Consider the following 14,275-nt stretch of genomic DNA (forward strand, 5'->3'; position numbering starts at 1 on the left):
GCAGTCCCTACCCTGTGGTGATGGCAGTGGTGAGGATGGTCCTCTTGGTCCACTGTGCTGGGGATTTAACAAGCAGAGTTGCATTGCCTGGGAGTCACTGAGGAACAGGCGAGGAAGGGGAGAGACGTTTGAAAGACTCATTTATTTGCATCATTAACCATTTTAACTGCCTCTTTCAGATAGCAACGATTGCAACGGTTAGGAGAGCAGGTGTTGGAGTAATAAGGGCGATTGAAAAGTGTTGGATGGTCATTATTATTAATAGTGATCATAAAAAGGAAATAGGGATGCGTATACGCCCTGTGTTCTTTTATGCCCTTCTGTTTTATGGACTGGTGGATCTCCTAGCTGGGCTGTCCCAGGGTGAGCTGCTTTGGTCCTGTCCAACCTCAGCATTTGAAGGCGTTCATTCTCCATTCAGAATCAGTGGCAAATTGTGGTCAGTCGTCTCCTGCTGAAACCTCTGCAGTGAGAACTTAGCGCTTAATAGATTCCAGAGATAGAAATACAAGTTCGTTTGGTGGTGATAATTTAAAAAATATTCCCAGGGATGAGTAAACACACAGGTTGTAATAAGGCACAGATTGTGTGGAAACAAGCTGATTCTGTAAAAATAGTGCTGATGGAGCAGCACTTCTGCTACTGCATCAAGGTGAGTGTGTGGAGCCTGTGACGTTCTTTGGAGAATGCGTGTGGCATGGAGGGAGCTTTGGGTTAACAGGGACCCAACAACCAGTGGGAAAACTGAGCCAGGGAAACGCAGCGTGGAAATGCCACACACCTTCCTAACAATGAGAGTAATTAAACTCTGGAGCACTTTAACAAAGGAAATGATGAATTTGCCATCGCTTGCTGTCTTTGAGTGGAGATTGGATGGGTTCCTAGAAGATAAGCTTTAATTCAAGTGCACGATTGGACTCTGTAGTGTTAAATTATGGATAAGATGAGTAACTCCCTCCACCAAAGGACTGAGGGGTGCGATATTCTGACATATGTTAAGCAGTAAATCAGATTAGACTATCGGAGCGGCCCCTCTTAGCCCCGGAGCCCATAAATATTCACTTCCATTATAATTAGCTCTCGCACCGCTTGCACTCCGGTTTACCAGGTGACCATAGAAACGTCAAAGTGCTTCGAAGCAAATCTTGTTGCTACAGGAGAACATATGGATTGTGTCCTTGGCTTTGGTGAGAGCTGGATCGTTCCAGGAAGGAGGCACAGCCTCCGACCCAGAAAGGTTGGGACCTCGCTCTAATCTCACCCTTAGGCTCTACAAGGGAAAATGGCAGCTCTGGCTCTCAAGCTGCTATTTATTCATTCGCACTTAAGGCTACATTTCTGGCTGAATCAAAGGCTTTAGCAGCAGATCTTGTGCTTTTAAGTCGGCTCTGTTTGATGAGGGCAGAGCGGTGGTTTCTCCTTTGCTCTCCCAGCGCCGCGGAGGACCTTTATGCTGGTGGGCAGCGAGGGAGATGTGGGGCAGAGAGCTGGGGAACCACTGCGCCTGGATCATTGCAGTAGGGCTGGGATGAAGCATGCCCACCCCACCCCAAAGCCCTGAGCTCCTCGCTCCAGGCACACAACGCCTCTCAGGGCAGAGCATCACTACGGGTTGCTGCTTGTGGAGGGTTTTCATGCTGTTTATTGAAGGTGTTTTATTTCTGAATTGTAGCTTCAGGTTAAATTCCTCCCTGTTGAAGCCGGCGGCTGCAGCAGCACCTCAAAGCTGCGGAGGTATTGAATGTGAGGGAGAGACTTTTTTCTTTGCTGAGAATCAGCATTTTGTGTGGTTTGTTGCCACCAGGAGCAGGATTAGAGTCCCTGCAGGAAAACTGGCAAGAACAGCTTTCTCTTTTTTCTTCTTCTTTTTTTTTCTTTCTGCCTTTAAGTTGAGCAAATAAGTCAATGGAGGGAAAAATGGGGAGTGTGAGCACCCAGCAGGCTGGTGAACCATTCCTCTGCCTGTCTGCTTTTAGCTCTGCTCCACATCCCAGTTTGGTGCAGGAGAAGGGGCGCTGCTGGCACCTCTGGGACTGCCCTCTGCCCCACTGGTGCTGGAGGAGCACAGGAGCAGGGATGCAGCATTGGGATGTACAAGGGGTTTCCTGGAGCTGCTCTGGACACTGCCAGAGTGTCCACACAGTGGGAACAGCAAGCAAACAAAGCCTGTTGATGTTAGTGAGTCAGGAAGGTGTATCGGTGTGGAATCAGCAGACAGTTGTGTTTAACTCAAGTGAGGAGTACATAGGAGATATCTGTGTTGTTATAATAGGTCTACCATGTATGAAAGGGCATTTGTATATTCAGATGGCTCAGGACGTGATCTTGTCACAGAAGGCCAATGTGTTAAAACATGCTGCCTGTACAGTGGGAGCAGAAAAGCAACAGGTTTTCATTCTGTGTGGGACAGTAAACGTGATAATCTTCCCCTCTCGTGCTGTTTTGGGTAGCAGCCTATCACCACACACTGCAGTACTGGGCCATGTTGCAACAGCAAAATGGAGATCTCTGGAAAACCACTCCAGGATCAGCGAGGGGCTGTGTGCTTCTTGCTTTCTGCCATGCATTTAGCTCAAATGTGCTCCGTTTGCACAGTGTGTGGTTTTCCTCCTAGCCAGGCCCACAGGCTGACCCTGGGATGTATCTTGCTTGCTTGCCTGTTGCTGATAATGGCTCCTCGATTAGGATTTGGCCAACAGCTGTGATGCTGTGAAAAGCTGCACTGATGTGGATGGTGGGAGTTGAAAGCAGGGAGCAGTGTGAGCACGTGTGAGATGGACCATGGCACCCTGCACACCTTCCAAGCGCCAGCCACTATCATTGTAAGCCCACGTAAGCTGAAGGGTGTTTGGTTCACAGGCTGCCCTTTCCGTATGTGATGAGTTCATGTAGAACAGGAGACCTGAATATGCATTTGGAGTCACTGTCCCTGGAAGTGCTCCAGAACCGTGGACATGTTGCACTCGGGTTTAGTGGCACGGCGTGGTTGGGTTGGGATTGGGCTCGGTGACCTTGGAGATCTTTTCTAACCTTAATAATTCTGTCTATTTGAAAACAAATGGGTTCTGCTGGTTTGAGCCGAGCTGCACTCACACCAATGCTGTAACACGCTGTGCTGTGGGTGTTCCTCCCCATCAATTAGAGCTCCATCCTAAAAAACGAATGCACAAAATGGTTCAATGAGCGCATAACACTCCCATTAAATCAGTGTGACTCCTCATGCACTTCAAGTAAAGCCTGTACGCTGTTTAGCAAGCTTTTAACCTATTCATTCACACTGCCAAGGGAGTCGTGGTAATATTAGGCACTGTAAATGGAAGTGAAAAGGGGAAAAACAAAGAAAACACATCAGGAAATGAGAAATCAGTACAAGGGCACGGGGAGGTGCAGCCACAGAGTGTGAGGATGTCCTGGGAGGCCGAGGAACCCTGGTGCTCACCAGGCAGCAAAACATCACCAGCAAATAAAAAGCAGGAGAACCATCTGATCCCTCAACAGAAGACTGAGAAGCCCACCAGTCCCTTTTCTGAAGATTTCAACAAGTGCTGATGAAAACTGTGGATGTGGACCTGAGAAGGAATGGCATCACTAGTGCTAGTGTGTGCCCCAGTGCTTCCCAGTGCTCACCTGCAACTGACTTGAGATTTCGTTGCACAATAGAGAGGTTCTGTGCCAATTACTACAGTGCACTGTAATATAGATCTGAAAACCTGAAACAAGCTTTGAAAGTAGAAGCCATGAGCTGAGAGAGGAGACTTGAATCGATTCTTCAGTCAAGCACCCAGCACAGAAAAAGCAGCTGCACAGTTTAATTGCTGCTTTTATTCGTGGCACAACCGCGCTACTTTTAAACATTTAAATATTTATTCTTTGTTTCTTTTGCCATTAACACTTAAATGCTTTGATCTCTCATATTGAAGAACTCCAGATTTTTGCTTGCTGTGGAACCAGATTTAATTCAGAGCAAAGACAGCCCATAATCACAGCCCGTGAACGTGCGATCAAAGAAAATGAATACATCTCTCATGAATCAACAAGCTAGCAGGGGACAGATTCAGACATCACCACAGTTCTGGGCCAGCACTTCAGACCCTTCCCCACTGCTATTTTCATTAGCAAAGAGCTTAATGTTGGTAAAGCTCTGCAGTACTTTCTCCTTAGAAGCTGCTACATGAAGTAATTACCAATGCAGCAAACATCAGGACGTGCAGACGCAGAAAGATTCAATTACTTTTGTGGTTTTGCCCAATAATCAGCAATAGATTTTTTTTCCTTCAATCTCGATGCTCGTGCCTTTGCATTTTGGGATGTTATTGTCCCTGCTGCACGCGGTGACCCACCTTGCCACGTGATCTGCCTTAAGAATTGGGAAGTACATGGCAGTTCTGTTATAGAGCAGAGTATTTTAAGAACATACATCTAACATAAAAGGAAGACTGCATGAAGAAATCCTTCAACAGAACTGTTTTTATTGTGTAGTGAAAGACTGCATCTAAAACCAGAGGAAGAGGAATATCAAACAGCAGATTTTACCTATTACGTATAAACAAGGAAGCTGTTGAGATTTGAGTGTGTAGATTTGTTACTCAAACAGAAAAGAAGCAGTGACTTGGACTTCCATCTGCATTTGATCAACTGTTAAGAAACAAGGTAACATAAGGGTGCAGCATCTCAAAAGACTGGCAAACAGAAAAGAACCTGGAGATTCGTCTAGTATATGCTATGGGATGGCCTGGTAAGGTGAGCAATCAGCTGGAAGTTTTATCACTTTCTCCATTCTCTATTAGTTTCCTTTTCTTTTCATCCGTTTTCCTCTTGAAGATGCTATCTCTGTAGAACTGAAGTTCTTTGATGCTTTCCCTGATGTCATCAAGCGCTCTGAAAGAGAATTAAGGAGAGTTTCAAAATGCCTGCACACGTCTCCAGCTACATCTAGATTCTAATGCTTCTAAAAAATTCCAGGCAAGAAATAAAGAAATAAAACTCTGACATGCATGGATCACAAATCTGTCAGAAATAAACACAAGCCTCGCTATTCTTAGGTACTTGGAAAGCAATAAAAGTCTACCAAGGCTGGCATACCAGAGAGTAATGTACAGCTTATTAGTTCATGTCACTGTGGGACATGGAAGCTCTCAAAAGCCAGCAGGTTCTACAGCTTCAACTATTAAAAGCAATTCACCATCGATCCAAGACGACAAAGAGACAAGGGCTCAAGAGACCTGTTTGCAGCTCCTGCTTTGGCCACTCATCTGCTTTCTCCATCAGCACAGGTGACTGACTTGTCTGGACCCAGTGCCTTTTGTTACTGTGCTCTGCCTGTGAGTCTGTGCAGTACTAGCAATCTTACTGCAGGTTTTCACTGTGCAGCACACCTACCTGTGACTCCCACCACAGCCTGCTCTCCTGCCTAGCAAAGCCACCTCAAAACAAAGAGGTAAAGATGCAGCTACTTCCTTTCACTGCAATTTAGGAAAAGTCAGAGCTGCACGTACCAAATAACACCTACAAAAAGGCAGGGTAGGTGTTCCAGGGCATGGGTGTGCAACTTTAGTCTGAGCAGATGAAAGAGCAAAATGGATACACTCATTGTGCATATGGACTTAACAAAGCCTATGGATCCCAAGTTTTACACAAGACCCACAATCTCTATTCAGAAGAGCTCGCAATATTAGCAAATGTAGCATTCTAGAAGTTACGTGTCAGTACTACATAGAATATTTCCTTCAAAAACCTCAAAGCAAGCCCATCTTTTAAGGATGCCTCAGATGCTGGCAGGAGCGAAACTCAAAATGAAACCCTTTCACAGAAAGGAGAACAAGCTCTGACATATTACAAACTCAGGAAATAGCCAGGAACAGAACTCTTATCTCCCTATGTGCAGTCTTCCAATTTTAGAGTATCTATGAACAACTTTTGCCCAATTCAAGGACAGAAAAGAAGCCCCGTTCAGCTAGCTTTTTCATGTGGTTTCTCACCGTGATGCCTAAGAAGTGATAGATGTATCCACACTGCCAAACAAGCATTGTGGCTTGAATAGTAAACACATGGAACGAGAACAGATAAGGACGTTTTTGATTCTCTGTATTTTTGTAATTCCTTTCCTTACACTACCCAGGCTTTTGGCTGGAGAATACAAACTGTGTGACAGGGTGCACAATCGTACCACCTCTGCTGCCTTTTTCATTAGAACAAACATGACTGGAAATCAAAGGAAGCACACAGCTCTACATTCTGCCCATGAGGCGCATGGTTCCTGCGTGACAAGCCGTGCTTTGTTAGAGATAAAAGTAGGAACCTCACCTGTGAGAAGCTGCTTTCTTTGGTGCAAATTCATATTCTTCTGGATACCAGCGTCTGTAAGTGGAAAGAAACCTCACTTTAAAAGGAAATTGGGATTCAGTAACATGCCCAGGGGCTGCTTTGGGTTTGTTACAATTGGTGAAAGAAGCTCAGAAGTTAAACTGGCACACAGGGAAGGCACAACCCTGTGAACCCAAGCGCTACAAACACCAGAGGACCCCACTCTGAGTTGTTTATGGCTCATTCTGTCCATCAGCCTGAACAGAAGAGAGGAAGATATGAAAGAACGAGATGGCCGTGCGTTGCACAGCCGTCTGCCAGCAGCCTTCAGCCTTGTTTTAAAAAGGTGCATGTCAGTGCCACGCCGCAGGCTCCCCTAGATTATCTTCTATAGAGATATTCAATTTGGAGAATATTTACCTGCAAAGTTCTTTGACGGTGCTCACATCAATGATCCTGTAATGAAGATGCCGCATGAACTGAGGCATGTACTTGTCAAGAAACTTCTTATCTGCATGAACAGAGTTACCTACAAAGACACAGAACAAGACACTTCTTCAAAGGCACTGCAAAGCTACTATGAGCATCTAAACTAGAAACAGGCTGAGCGAGCTTGGGAAAGATCATAGGGTATGAAAAGCTATTCACAAGCAGCTCATATATCTCATTTTCTAGCAAATATGATTGTAAAGGTTTGTCAGATTCTCATTTCAGGATCACACATGGCTTAAACACATAATCCCTATATTAATTCTTCAGTTACTACAATTTCTGTCACACAGATAAGTATCAAAGCATTACACAAGAATCGGGTTTTCCACCGAGCGAAAAGAGGCATCGGTATTAATTTCATGTAGGCAGAATCCCAAGGCCGTATGTAAACGTCCCGAGTGCAATGCCAGGTAACAGGACAACTGGAAGGTTCGTGTTTGATACTTGGTTTGAAGGAAAGATGCTGTTCAGTTTACAGTTCAGATTTTTACAGTTGCTATCGGCCGTTAAGTTGCCCTTCCCAATTATAACTGTACAATGAATCATTAATGCTCAAAAGAACTTTCAGCTTCCTGCAGTAACGACGTGCAACGCCTGCTTTAGGGAACCCATGGAATAGATGATGCCATTACTAAACCTTTCTCCACTTGCAGATTTTGATTTGCACGCTAGATCTCTGCGCAGAAAACCAAAGCATCCCTGCCATGTGCATCAACCGGCCTTTCAGCATCCAGCTGGGAACTGCAGGAGGGATGACATTATTACTATTGTTAAGAAAGAACCCATTTTACCTGCAAGAGGACAGAGACCGGGGGGCGTCTGTTGTCGTACAAAGGACAGAAACTCATACTCCGCCTGCTGCAGTGAAATTTTACTCTCCTTCACAGCCTTAGTAAGGCCAGACTGCAAGAAAGAGCCATCCGTCAGAAACGAGACAGACATTATCTTCACAGATATTTCTAGAAATGCTCAGCAGCAAAAGATCAGGCAGACGTGCGCTGCTTGCTCCCAGCACAGCCGGATGAGGTAAGAGGACAAATTCACATTGTGTTTGATAATATTCTGGCAGGTCCGATCGCCTTTGTTCACTCTGGATATCTTTAGGGCACCTCTTCAAGACGTGCAAACCATCACAAGTGAAGGTGACCACAGAACTTTCCTAATGACAGCGACGTTCCTCTGAGTTTCCTCTCTGTTGCTGAACCTTCTGGGGCGTTACTCTCAATTACTGAGCCATTATGCAAGCCTCATTTACACACCTGCATGTACATGATCCAGGAGAGTATTATATTTCTGCCTAACGAGAGGCATTCGCCTCCCCAGCATAGAGCAGTATGTATAAATAAACAGAAATAATCAGAATCCTGGCTTAAGTGTTTATCAAGATTCCTATAAATCAGAAAAGCTCCTTGCTGCTTTTTTTTTCTTTTTTTTTTTTCCAATAGTTAAATGTCAAATCTGCTCTAAGTGTTCTCAGTGATTTATTTCCATCTGGCTATGCTATATATTTCCGTGACTGTGCCGCAAAAATCTACTTGACAGATCCAAGTGGTGGTTAAAAAATTCATTATGTGGCTGCATTTTCATCTATATTCTAATTGCTTCTCTTTTCTTAGTCAATTAAAAATAAGTAGCTCCTCAGGAGCAGCGATAACGTACGCTACCATCTTCAATTCACTTGTGAGCTGAAGTTGAGTTTGTGTCCTCAACTGCAGAAGGGGAAAAGCTCCCATCACAGTAAATTAATATTCATTTTCCAAACCCTTGCTAATCCTTCCTAGGGAGAGTAAGATGCTAAAGGGGGGAGGGGGGAGGGGTTGTGAGTGTCTTAAAACTTCAGCACTTAATTGAAAACTGCCTTGAATTTAAATTTGTAATCAAGGATTTGAAAATCCATTCACTTTCTTGCTAAGGGCAAGGAAGAAGTTTTCCTTGGTGACTAAAAGAACCAAAAAATAATCTATTCTTGCAAAAGTTAAGTTTTCAGTGGAAAAAAAAAAATAAAACTAGGCTTACAACGCTGAGGGGGACAGGCAAAAACACAGTTAATCAGTCTGTTTAGTTATACAAGTGCCTTAATTTTCACTGATAAGTTTGCTTTTTGCCAGCTCTGGACTATTCTTTGCCAACTTTGTAGCTACTGTTAGCTGGGGCTTTGCAGCAGGTCCTGCTCTTCTCTGTAAGAGCTGTTCTGTGCTTATTTCACGCCATGCAGAGGAGGTATGACAGGAGGGGCTGACTGAGGAGTTGCAGGGAACTGAATCCAACTTCTTAATCTCATGCTGAGGGGCACAATGCTTTGAATGTGGCAATTAGCAGCGGGCATCACAGTCCTGGATCCTATTCACAGAGCCGCCCAGGCTTATCTCACCCTGTCTGCAGCTTTCTGTGTGCTGTTGCTCTGCCCCTCTCCTGGATCCATTCACTGCCTGTTGTCCTTTGCTGACGATTCTCAAGTTAGAAAGCAGCTTTGAGCACTATTCAGACTTACAATCACAGAATGGTTTGAGTCAGAAGGGATCCTCAAAGGCCGCCTGGTGCCGCTCCCTGCAGCGCACAGGGACACCCACAGCTCAGCAGTGCTCACAGCCCCGTCCAGCCTGACCTTGGCTGTCTGCAGGGATGGGGCACCACCGCCTCTCTGAGCAACCTGTGCCAGCACCTCACCGCCTTCACTGCCAAACCTTCCTTATCTCCAATCTAAATCTCCCCTCCTTCAGTTAGAAACCATTTCCTTTCGTCCTGCCACAACAGACCCTGTCAGAGAGCCTGTCCCCTTCTTTAGCAATAAGCCCGGATACCAACCCCACAACCAAGCAGTTCCCAGCGTTACAGACACACAAACACGGCTGCAGCGTGCCCCGAGCGACACGTGGGACTGCGGGAACAGCCTCACAGCGCGGCCCTTGGGCTCAGAACAGCTCTTCTCCCTCTGCAGCTGAGATCGCCACGAGCCATAACTCCGACCTGCGCCGTTCCCCGGCCGTACCTTGCCGTGGTGCTCCTTGCACCACTCGGACATGCCGTCCAGCAGCTCGTCGGGCTGTTTGATGATCAGATTGGGGCCCTGCGGGGAAGAAAACGGCGACGCTCAGCGGATCCCATCCCGAGGATCGCCGCCCTGGGGACGCCGAGGCTCCCCGGACCCGGCCGCGCTTACCTCGGCCAGCACGTTGAGGTCGGAGTCGGTGATGAGGCAGGCCATCTCCAGGATCTGGTCCTTCTCCACGTCCAGGCCCGTCATCTGCCACACAGCGGAGCGGCACCGTCATCGCGGCCTCCCCCCCCCTCCCCCTCCGCGGGCCGCCCCGCCGCCCTCCCCTCGACCCCCTCGCCCCCTACCCCGACACGCCCCGCACCTCCAGGTCCACCCAGACCATTCGTTGCCCCATGCCGCCGCCTCCGGCCATGGCCGCCGCCCGCCGCCGGCCCCGCCACAGCCGCCCGGCGCAGCTCCGCAGGCGACCGAGGCCACCGCGGCTGCCGCCGAGCATCGCGGCCAGGCCGCAAAGCGCCGCCGCCGCACTACATTTCCCGGCATGCCCCACGGCGGCGGCCCCAGGGCGAGAGCGGGGGGAGAGCGCGAGGGCCGCTGGGAGCCGTAGTTTGGGCCGCGGGGAGCGCCGGGAGCGGCGGGCGGGGCGGGGCGCGACGCGGGACCTCCCTCAGGGTACCGGGGGCTCCGCTGCGAGGTACGGGGCGGCTTAAAATCTTGTTCGCTTCTACCCTTAGGGAAATGCGTGAGGCTGCAGCTGGTTCCCGCGTGGCTGCAGTTAAACCAACCCGGCTCCGCTTCCCAGCCACCGCGGGGACTTTTCGTGAAGGAATTACACCATCAAAGGATAAAACATGGGTGAGTCGAATGAACGAAACCAGACTGACACAGCATTAAAAGGAGTATGGTTTATCCACAGGGAGACCTGGTAGGATTCTTCTCCGAGATGAGGGGTATACAAAAGGAATCATTTCTGTATCAAAACACGCTGAGATGCCACAAAGCATCATACCACTTAAAATCTGTTTAAAAAGATGTGCAGCTACACCTGGAACAGAGAGGCCTCCCTCAGCTGCACTACAAAAATACACAGACTCTTTATAATGCACGATGCTTTCTCTGAAACTGTGGCACATTTGTTTTCTTGCATAAAGCCCTGAGGTGTAGAGTTCACACATTTAAAATCAAGCTGCTAGGTTTGGAGGATTACGACGTCACTAGATTTACAAACGTTAAAAGGGAACTTTGATTTATCTTTCTTTTGCATAAAGTTCTTTAAAGCCCACTGCACGTGTCAGTGCCGCGTCAAGCGCCAGCTGCCCTCTCGGTAGCTCTCTCTTCTGCTGTCGTAATCGTGGCTCCATGCATTGCGATTCCTATCGTCGTAGAATGGCTCATCTCTGTTCCCCCGGTAATGGTGCTCAGAGATGTGCCCTCTGTCTTCATAGCCATCTCTTTTACCCCTGCCATAGTCAGGCCCCCGGTCCCCTGCACGCTGTTCTCGGCCCAAATGCCTGTTGTCTGGGTAGTAGGGGTGGGAGCCCATCCTGTTTTTGCGCAGCACTGCAATGTCCGGACGCCGCAGCATGTGGGAGGCTGATGGGTGAGCGAGGGAGTGGCCGTGCTGGTACCCAGGCACAGCAAAGCCAGGCTGAGACTGCTGCCACGCAGCGCTGTGCATCTGAAAAACAGAAGGAAAAAGGCCCGGTGGATTCAATGCGCTTTCCTGCTGGCAGGGTGCTCAAATTATTCTACGGCACATTTCATACTCCTCTGTCAGCCTCTTTGACGTTAATCAAGCTGCAAATGCAAGGGAAAATGGAAATGTACCAACAAAAGGAGACTGAACACAGACTGGCTCCTACTGACTGCTTTATCTGCAGCTCAACTTGTAAAGCCCAAAGACTGCCCCAGTGTTAAACAGCTCAGCAGAAGGAACCGTCTATCTTCTGCAACTGTCAGTTGAACACTCCAAAAATATGTTCCTGCGATTTAATATAATAATTACAGGAAACATCTGAGTACTGAAAATTGGCAACAACTCCTCTGCATGTCATCATCCATCAGCTGTGAGTGACTGCAGGGTTAGACACCATGAACAGAAGAGCACAGCTTACCCCTGCTTGTCTCTGAAGGTTGTCATGAGGTGGCAAAGACCTCTGCATAGATGAGAACCCTGCTGCTACCATACCATCAGTATTCCTGTCATGTCTGCAGAAAAAAAGATAAGGAAAGTTAGTCTTAAATGTTTCTAACACGAGACTATGGCCAGTCTAAGGGGCATTAGCAGTGTAGTCGCGTTGCTACCATTAGGAAAAAGAAAAATAGATAAGCTTTACCCTTAACTACTGTTGTGAGAAAGTGCAGACAGGCTTGCACAGGGTATGAGGCAGCACTCGCTTCACATCACCAGATCTTTTCTATGCTTGTATGAAAACACCTTTTAATAAGAAATGTCACTTGGGCCAGAAGCACTGGTGAAACAGATCTTCTGAAAAAAACACTTTCAAGATGATGCTGTTCTTTTTTGCATTGGGTTTTTAGGTACCAATAATGTAGGGTGCTGAGGGTAACAATAATGCAAGTACTTAATCTACAGGGAAGAAAGGCTGAATTGTGCTTGGAATGAGAATCAGGAAAGCTAAATGTGTGAATACGTTTTCCAGCTTCAACAATGCAAGTGTACTACTGGTGCAGCCTCATACCTGCTGGCTGGATGTGGTGTGCCAGAAGGGCCCAGGCTGGCTGCTCCGTGTGGTAAACATGACGAATTACTGTCCTGAGATGCGTGGCTGCTCCCTGAGAAGAAACGTGAGATCCGCAAACACAGGTTGGAGCAAATTGGATAGGAAACCAACTTGTAAGATTTCCACGGGATTAATTAGCTCTTAAGTATCATCAGCAATCTGCAAAAGTACATAACCCAGCTTCCAAAACAAGATACCGTAAACTGCCTTAATGCCCAGCTGGGGAAGCTGCAATCAGGCTGTGCAGTTCTGGTCAACATGCCTCTCTTTACCTGAGTCAGATGCAGAGTTTAGCACTAGCAGGATAATTCAGAAGGGCCTTCAAGGGTACAGAAAATAACCAAACGAAATCAAAGAAAAGCCTCAGCTTGGGCACTGCCCATGCCCAAAACTGGCAGACAGATCCCCCGCTAAAGCACGAGGATAAAAGCACAACCCTATGGGACAGCACTGCTCTGCAGCATCACCAGGGAGCAGGTGAGCAACACTGCGACAGAAGCACAAGCAACAGCTGCTATAAGCCAATAACTGTAACTCTGCCAGATCAGGAGGAAGGAAGGAGGTGGCAGTTTTCTTTCCATCTAGCAACAGGGCTACTGAATGCTTCTGCATACCTGAGCGGAACTGGATGTTGATGGGCCGTCCATAGAGCTTGATCCCATTAAGGAGATTCATTCCATACGGGACAGATTCTTCATGCTTGAAACTCACAAATGCGAATTGCTTTTGTTTACCATCTTTATCTTTAGGGATCTTAACTTTAATTACCGGGCCTGCCTGTGAATTATAAAGCAAAGCAATGTTAAAGGACAAATCAAGCAGCTTCCCAACAAGGAAAACCTAAACCAAGCGGCGTGTAATGGAGCAGCAGGAGAGATCCCACCAATGCACCAGGTGATATCTGACTCACAGAATAGCTCAGCTTGGAGATCATCTGGTCCCAACCCCCGGCCGTGGACAGGGCTGCCCCCCACCAGCTCAGGCAGCCCAGGGTCCCATCCCACCTGGCCCTGAGTGCCTGCAGGGATGGGGCACCCACAGCTCTCTGGGCAGCAGTGCCAGCGCCTCACCACCCTGTTCTCGTATTCCTCTGGATGACATCCCTTCCTTGCATCGTATCACTGGCACCACTCAGCTCGGTGTCACCAGCAAACTGCTGAGGGTGCACTCGATCCCACTGTTTGTTTTGGACCGCCCAGGTGACGTGTGTGGCCGCACATGAGATGCGGAGCCCACGCGGGGGCGCTGCTCCGTACTCGGCAGAAATTTGTCCGTCCGCAGCCACCGTACACAGCCAGGGCCCGCCCCGCTATGGCGCCGGGAGGCCGGCCGCCCGGCCCCGCCCCGCCCGCCTGAGTATAAAGCGCAGCGGGCGGCATGCCCTACCTGATGGAACAGCTCGAAGATCAGCTCCTCGGTGACCTTGGGGTCCAGGTTCCCTACGAACAGCGTCCGATCCGCCTCGGCGGCCGTTCCCCCCATTCCGCGGCCGAGCCGCCCGCGCTCAACGGGGCCGCCGTTTGCTCCTGCGCAGGCGCCGAAGGAAGCGAGGTCACGTGGTGAACGCGTGCGCGCACCGCCTACTTCTGGCGGCCCGGGCGGAAGTAGCGGGCGGGGTGGGGGTGGCTGTGGCAGTGTGGTGTGAGGTGGGTTGTTTCTCAGGAAGCAGCAGCGCAGCGCGCTGTGAGCTCGCAGTCTCGCTGAGGGCCGGGTAGCTGTGGCCTGGTGGTGTGTGGGC

At 48.5% G+C, this 14,275-nt stretch overlaps 2 protein-coding genes across 2 annotated transcripts; both read right to left on the minus strand.

Moving 5' to 3' along the window:
- Positions 1–4,508: 4,508 nt before the first annotated feature.
- Positions 4,509–10,289, minus strand: REXO2 (RNA exonuclease 2; the record flags this gene model as incomplete). Its single annotated transcript, XM_079545834.1, has 7 exons — positions 4,509–4,878; positions 6,304–6,357; positions 6,724–6,832; positions 7,587–7,698; positions 9,785–9,862; positions 9,956–10,039; positions 10,155–10,289. The coding sequence occupies 7 exons, from the start codon at positions 10,287–10,289 to the stop codon at positions 4,749–4,751; spliced, it is 702 nt and encodes a 233-aa protein (XP_079401960.1). The 3' UTR covers positions 4,509–4,748.
- Positions 10,290–11,084: 795 nt separating this feature from the next.
- Positions 11,085–14,019, minus strand: RBM7 (RNA binding motif protein 7; the record flags this gene model as incomplete). The annotated part of the gene is made up of 5 exons (XM_079545701.1): positions 11,085–11,471; positions 11,908–12,001; positions 12,496–12,589; positions 13,152–13,314; positions 13,924–14,019. The coding sequence occupies 5 exons, from the start codon at positions 14,017–14,019 to the stop codon at positions 11,085–11,087; spliced, it is 834 nt and encodes a 277-aa protein (XP_079401827.1).
- Positions 14,020–14,275: the final 256 nt, after the last annotated feature.

Source organism: Tetrao urogallus (genome assembly GCF_951394365.1).
Source record: "Tetrao urogallus genome assembly, chromosome: 22".
NCBI lineage: Eukaryota > Metazoa > Chordata > Aves > Galliformes > Phasianidae > Tetrao > Tetrao urogallus.